At 36.3% G+C, this 7847-nt stretch overlaps 1 protein-coding gene across 1 annotated transcript; it reads right to left on the minus strand.

Annotated features, from left to right (window-relative positions):
- Positions 1-229: 229 nt before the first annotated feature.
- On the minus strand, positions 230-5003 carry LOC110447953 (galanin receptor type 1-like). The gene is made up of 2 exons (XM_021493951.1): positions 4974-5003; positions 230-1916 (listed from the first exon to the last, which is right to left on the minus strand). Exons 1-2 carry the CDS (start codon positions 4988-4990, stop codon positions 1202-1204), a joined length of 732 nt encoding a protein of 243 aa, XP_021349626.1. The 5' UTR covers positions 4991-5003; the 3' UTR covers positions 230-1201.
- Positions 5004-7847: the final 2844 nt, after the last annotated feature.

Raw genomic sequence — 7847 nt, forward strand, 5'->3', positions numbered from 1 at the left:
ATAATGTGCGTTATTCCATATGGAGAGTCAATGCTAGTTTCAGTCAGGACAGTATGGAATCGTGTGGTATACAGCTTTATTTATTTGATATGGAAGGAAGAATCTATAATGATATAAACTTGAGTTGGTTTTTTATCTTTCAGATCATGTGTGGATATTTGACTATAATAATGTTTAACAAAAAAAGTTAGAAAGTGTGGTAAGTGTAAATAACTGATCCTACGTTTTTTGTTACCAACAGGCAATCAGAAATTAAACATTGGGAACCTCCGGTTAGGCAGTGATGTAAACATTCACCAAATCATACAAATCATAACAAAGGCTATATAGACGTTAATTACACGAACAATACATTACCGTCAATCATAGCATCACTGTTACAAGAACAACTAAGCCATTAGAAAGAAATATCCTCGTCCTCGGTTTAATAAAACATGTCAATTGACGACATTTAGGCTATATCTTGTGTGTTTGGTATCGGAATAATTTCCTAGTTGTAATCATTTAATTTGAAAACAATTTTAACCATTATCATACAAGGTTTTTCTTTTCCGTTACGTGAAACAGCTTTTCAATATTATTCAACCCTTTTTGATCAAATTTTTTATTATTTTTTCAAACCCCTAAGCGGCGCGAAGTGCGCAGGGTTTGATCTGTGAACACTGCGTCCATTTCCGGTTCTTTCCCATGCGGAAAAACCTTCATGAAAATTGAGGCCGCATAAAAATTGCATTGAGAACCCCATTCAAAATGGCGCTCTGCGTTGTTGTCAATCGTGACGTCATTGAAACCTTGGAACGGTAGAATGTATACTTTTCCCTACATTCAATCAGGAATTCACTTAATTACACAATTGATGACATTGATGTCATTTTGTGAAGCAGCCCTTGCCAGGAAACGGTAGAATAATTTCATCGAAGACGACAATTCCCGTTGTTTCTTGAAGCCGAAATATTTATGTCGTTGTACTTCAAAACTGCAGTCAAAAGAAAATTTGATGATTTTTACTCGAATGGCAAAATATACCGCTATTTTTCACTCATAGTTCGCACATGAAAACAGATATCGGTGTTCTGCCATTATTGTGAAATATACAGACATTTTTATATGGATAATGATGTGAGTGATAATGATATCGATAGCAGAATTACGTACAGACGGATACGTTACTTTCAGGAGCAGATGCCTGTCATCCTTAGGGTCACGTTTGCGTGTAAAGTAAGTCTGCTGGCCGGACGTGGATCACTATAGGCTGCCTTACATTTATGTTGTCTCTCCTTGGCGGAAGTGAGATGAGTTCCCGCTGTTCGTGTCTCCGATGTAGGGTTCTTGGTAACGCTGGCATTACCTCTCCTTCGTCACCAAAAAGCATTGCATTGATACTAACATTTTCACAGACAAAGGTTGCTTTACAAAATTTTCTAAAAGTTTTACTTACAAAACAATAAATGACTGGGTTCGTTGCTGTAGTAGAATACGAAAAACAAGGCGAGTAAATTTTAATGTAATACAAAAACTGATTGTTCGACATCCCAAAGCCGTCCATTATGGCTGCTAGGTGTAAAGGAAGCCAACAGATAGCGAAGGTCAATGTTACAACAAAAACCACCTTCAGAATTCGTTGTCTCGTTTGAAGGGTCGCAATACGCATTTGGTTAAATCTTAGACCTCCCGTGGAGATTGTTCGCATTTTCCGTGCAATTTGGATGTAGCAGAATCCCAAGATGAAGAGTGGAATGGCATACATAAAAATGAACAGCATTGTGACGTATATTTTCATCTGAGCTTTCTCGAGCGTCTCCATACAAAACGTCTTAAATGACACGATTTCCCGTGTAATCTTGATGACAGGCGAAAACGCGGTAATAGAAATGAACCAAATGGCCATGAGGACAATGAGCGTCCGAGGTTTTGTTCTGCAATAAAAAGAAGACATATAATTTATAACTGTAATTTTAAAACATGTAACGATTCTTTATTAATACGCTTTAAAATCAATATAGCATCTGGACGTTTTAAACGGTATATGACCATCCCTCAAGGACTTTATCAATGGAGATGCTTTTGACAGCATTTCCTAAATTTATCTAAATATAATGCTATATGTGTTGTTATGTCGTGTCATTGCAGGCCATTAAAGCTATGTTTCGTGCGCTATCATGGCTGATGTCGACTACATCTTATAGACATGTATTAAATGACATACGTATATATAGACATTATTAGATGACATACGTATATATAGACATGTATTAGATGACATACGTATATATATACATGTAGTAGATGACATACGTATATATACACATGTATTAGATGACATACGTATATGTATACATGTATTAGGTGACATAAGTATATATAGACATGTATTAGATTACATACGTATATATAGACATGTACTAGATGACATACGTATATATACACATGTATTAGATGACTTACGTATATATAGACATGTATTAGTTGACATACGTATATATAGACAGGTATTAGATGACATACGTATATATACACATGTATTAGATGACTTACGTATATATAGACATGTATTAGATGACGTACGTATATATATACATGTACTAGATGACATACGTATATATAGAGATGTATTAGATGACAGGCGTAGAGGGAGACATGTATTAGATGACATACTTATATATAGACATGTATTAGACGACATACGTATATATAGACATGCATTAGATGACATACGTATATATAGACATGTATTAGATGACATACGTATATATATACATGTACTAGATGACATACGTATATATATATATTTCCTTCATCACCATTGGTTGGATCAGAATCACGTGGAGTTTGGTAATTTGTGATACAACCTCGGTGTTACTATTCTAAGAAAAATAAGGTCAATATTCACTTTATGATGTAATTTCATTTGCAACGTCACAATGCTCTCTGACAACGTCACAATGCTATCTGACAACGTCACAGTGCTCTCTGACAACGTCACAATGCTATCTGACAACGTCACAGTGCTCTCTGACAACGTCGCAGTGCTCTCTGACAACGTCACAATGCTATCTGACAACGTCACAATACTATCTGACAACGTCACAGTGCTCTCTGACAACGTCGCAGTGCTCTCTGACAACGTCACAGTGCTCTCTGACAACGTCACAATGCTATCTGACAACGTCACAGTGCTCTCTTACAACGTCGCAGTGCTCTCTGACAACGTCACAATGCTATCTGACAACGTCACAGTGCTCTCTGACAACGTCGCAGTGCTCTCTGACAACGTCACAATGCTATCTGACAACGTCACAATACTATCTGACAACGTCACAGTGCTCTCTGACAACGTCGCAGTGCTCTCTGACAACGTCACAGTGCTCTCTGACAACGTCACAATGCTATCTGACAACGTCACAGTGCTCTCTTACAACGTCGCAGTGCTCTCTGACAACGTCACAATGCTATCTGACAACGTCACAATGCTCTCTGACAACGTCACAATGCTATCTGACAACGTCACAGTGCTCTCTGACAACGTCGCAGTGCTCTCTGACAACGTCACAATGCTATCTGACAACGTCACAATACTATCTGACAACGTCACAGTGCTCTCTGACAACGTCGCAGTGCTCTCTGACAACGTCACAGTGCTCTCTGACAACGTCACAATGCTATCTGACAACGTCACAGTGCTCTCTGACAACGTCGCAGTGCTCTCTGACAACGTCACAATGCTATCTGACAACGTCACAATACTATCTGACAACGTCACAGTGCTCTCTGACAACGTCGCAGTGCTCTCTGACAACGTCACAGTGCTCTCTGACAACGTCACAATGCTATCTGACAACGTCACAGTGCTCTCTTACAACGTCGCAGTGCTCTCTGACAACGTCACAATGCTATCTGACAACGTCACAATACTATCTGACAAATCCAGCACTTTCCTCTGTACAGTTTTCATGCGTTCCATTTGTGTTTAATAATTAAAACATTATTTAGCATTTAATACAACAATTAAGGACTTTTATTGCGGTGAATATGTGGTAATATGAACCTGAGAAAGTAATATTTTTCCGGTTCATATGACCACATATTCATGTCAATAAAGGTCCAACATTGATAAGTATGAAATACGTAGCCTGCTATCAGTGTTAACACACAAATACTGGCACCTATCACAGCTGTATATATGATATACTGTATATTCAAATCGTGCCAACTGCTACGTCATCCCTTGTTCACTTCATGGCGTCAAAGACTTCAAATTGCACTGTGAGATTTACGAAATGAGTCTAAAATTTCCATTATACCACACCTCTCATGTATTGTATAATGACCAATATTGGGTTAAGATGTTATCTACGACTTCAACACCATCCTTCAACCCCTTCATCCCCCCTCCCAATAACAGGATGTACTACAGCCATGTGGTAGGGAGAAGGTTAAACCACTAACCTCATCGTTCTCGACATAACAGGATGTGCTACAGCCATGTGGTAGGGAGAAGGTTAAACCACTAACCTCATCGTTCTCGACATAACAGGATGTACTCCAGCCATGTGGTAGGGAGAAGGTTAAACAACGCACCTCATCGTTCTCGACATAACAGGATGTGCTACAGCCATGTGGTAGGGAGAAGGTTAACAACTTACCTCATCGTTCTCGACATAACAGCATGTACTACAGCCATGTGGTAGGGAGAAGGTTAAACCACTAACCTCATCGTTCTCGACATAACAGGATGTGCTACAGCCATGTGGTAGGGAGAAGGTTAAACCACTAACCTCATCGTTCTCGACATAACAGGATGTACCACAGCCATGTGGTCGGGAGAAGGTTAAACAACTCACCTCATCGTTCTCGAAATAACAGGATGTACTACAGCCATGTGGCAGGGAAAAGGTTAAACAACTCACCTCATCGCTCTCGATATAACAGGATGTACTACAGCCATGCGGTAGGGAGAAGGTTAAACAACTCACCTCATCGTTCTCGACATAACAGGATGTACTACAGTCATGTGGTAGGGAAAACGTTAAACAACTTACCTCATAGTTCTCGACATAACAGGATGTACTACAGCCATGTATCGATCAATCCCAATAGCGGTCAAGGTCATAACATGCAGCGACATACAACACACCATTAGGTAGGATGCAAATTTACCTGTAAACAAATTAGTCATATGTTAACAACAGAACACCATAGAGTTGTTGATATTTCCAGCTGAGGTGGATGGATAATGAAACGGCAGATAACTGGGATAATGTTCAACAGTTACTGAAAATCTCAATCCAAATACCGACTGTGATAAAATTGTGGGTGAATTAACGACACTCTATTATATCCTTTAGAAATCGCCAACATTTTACTCCTGACTACCATTTTGTATCTCACCAAGATCTCACAGCAAATGAGTTGGTATATAGAAAAGTGTATGGTGTTAAAAAAAACTTGCTATTAAAATTACGATGTGTTTACCAATTTCGTTATAAAAGACTGCAAAATTTTGAAATATTTCAGATAAATATAATAATAACTTTATCAGAAAAACGGTATTCATAATAATGAGTTATTATTCAAGTGAACTGTTCAAGTGTTAGTCGATTAGAAGATAGGTAGACGGAGGAGTCCTTCAGGGGTTTTCTACAGATTGTTCTGTCACAGTGAGCAGCATGTCGCCTTTATAGGTTTATGGGAACAACGGACGTCAGTGTCGCTAGCTATTGACAACCTATGTACGCTCTACGGAAACAATTGAGGACCTGCTATCTGTACAACATTTAAGACCAATGCTCCCTAATCTGAAACATCTTTTTTAAATGTATCTGCAACAGATAACTGGGCAACATTTAATGACAAAGTTCCAGCAGCATTTTTTTACTGTCTCTATCCCTTGTTAATAATGTAGGTGAAACAAAAGGTTTATACCATAATGTCGCTATCCAGAGGCAAATTCGAAACTCAGAGTTGTTACAAAACGACAATAACAGGAACTATGTCAGTAAAACGCTTACACGGCAAGTACCTCCCTCTATCATTTGTGAAAATACATAATGATAAATCATGTTGCAGACGCTCAACAGACAACCTTACTGCTATTTGCTATATACTAACTATTGGCTATACAACTATCTACTGGCTACATGCTATATATTGGCTGTATACTATATATTGGCTATATACTATCTATTGGCTGTATACTATCTATTGGCTACATACTATATATTGGCTATATACTATCTATTGGCTATATACTATCTATTAACTATATACTATATATTGGCTATATACTATATATTGGCTGGATACTATATATTGGCTATATACTATATATTGGCTATATACTATATATTGTCTGTATACTATCTATTGGATGTATACTATCTATTGGCTGTATATTATCTATTGGCTATATACTATCTATTGGCAATATATTATCTATTGGCTATATACTATCTATTGGCTATATATTATCTATTGGCTATATACTATATATTGGCAATATACTATCTATTGGCTATATACTATATATTGGCTGGATACTATCTATTGGCTATATACTATCTATTGGCTATATACTATATACTGCAATATACAATCTATTGGCTATATACTATCTATATTGGCTGTATACTATCTATTGGCTGTATACTATCTGCTGGCTATATACTATATATTGGCTGCATACTATATATTGGCTGTATACTATCTAGTGGCTATATACTATCTATTGGCTGTATACTTTATATTGGCTATATACTATCTATTGGCTATATATTATCTATTAGCTATATACTATCTAATGGCTGTATACTATCTATATTGGCTGTAAACTATCTATATTGGCTGTATACTATCTATTGGTTATATACTAACTGTTGGCTATATACTATCTATTGGCTATATACTATCTAGTGGCTATATACTATCTATTGGCTGTATACATTATATTGGCTGTATACTATCTATTGGCTATATACTATCTATTGGCTATATACTGTATATTGGCTATATACTATCTATAGACTATATACTATCTATTGGCTATATACTATCTATTGGCTATCTATTGGCTGTATACTATCTATTGGCTATATACTATATACTGCTATATACTATATACTGCTATATACAATCTATTGGCTATATAATATCTATTGGCTGTATACTATCTATTGGCTATATACTATCTATTGGCTGTATACTATCTATTGGCTATATACTATCTATTGGCTATATACTATCTATTGGCTATATACTATCTATTGGCTATATACTATCTATTGGCTATATACTATCTATTGGCTATATACTATCTATTGGCTATATACTATCTATTGGCTATATACTATCTATTGGCTATATACTATCTATTGGCTATATACTATCTATTGGCTATATACTATCTATTGGCTATATACTATCTATTGGCTATATACTATCTATTGGCTATATACTATCTATTGGCTATATACTATCTATTGGCTATATACTATCTATTGGCTATATACTATCTATTGGCTATATACTATCTATTGGCTATATACTATCTATTGGCTATATACTATCTATATTGGCTATATGCTATCTATTTGCTATATACTATCTATAGGCTGTATACTATCTATTGGCTATATACTATCTATTGGTTTATACTATCTATTGGCTATATACTATCTATTGGCTATATACTATATATTGGCTATACACTATCTATTGGCTATATACTATCTATTGGCTATATACTATCTATTGGCTATCTATTGGCTATATACTATCTATTGGCTATATACTATATACTGCTATATTCTATGTACTGCTATATACAATCTATTGGCTATATACTATCTATT

The sequence above is a fragment of the Mizuhopecten yessoensis genome, unplaced genomic scaffold, assembly GCF_002113885.1.
Source record: "Mizuhopecten yessoensis strain PY_sf001 unplaced genomic scaffold, ASM211388v2 scaffold3693, whole genome shotgun sequence".
NCBI classification, from domain to species: Eukaryota; Metazoa; Mollusca; class Bivalvia; order Pectinida; family Pectinidae; genus Mizuhopecten; species Mizuhopecten yessoensis.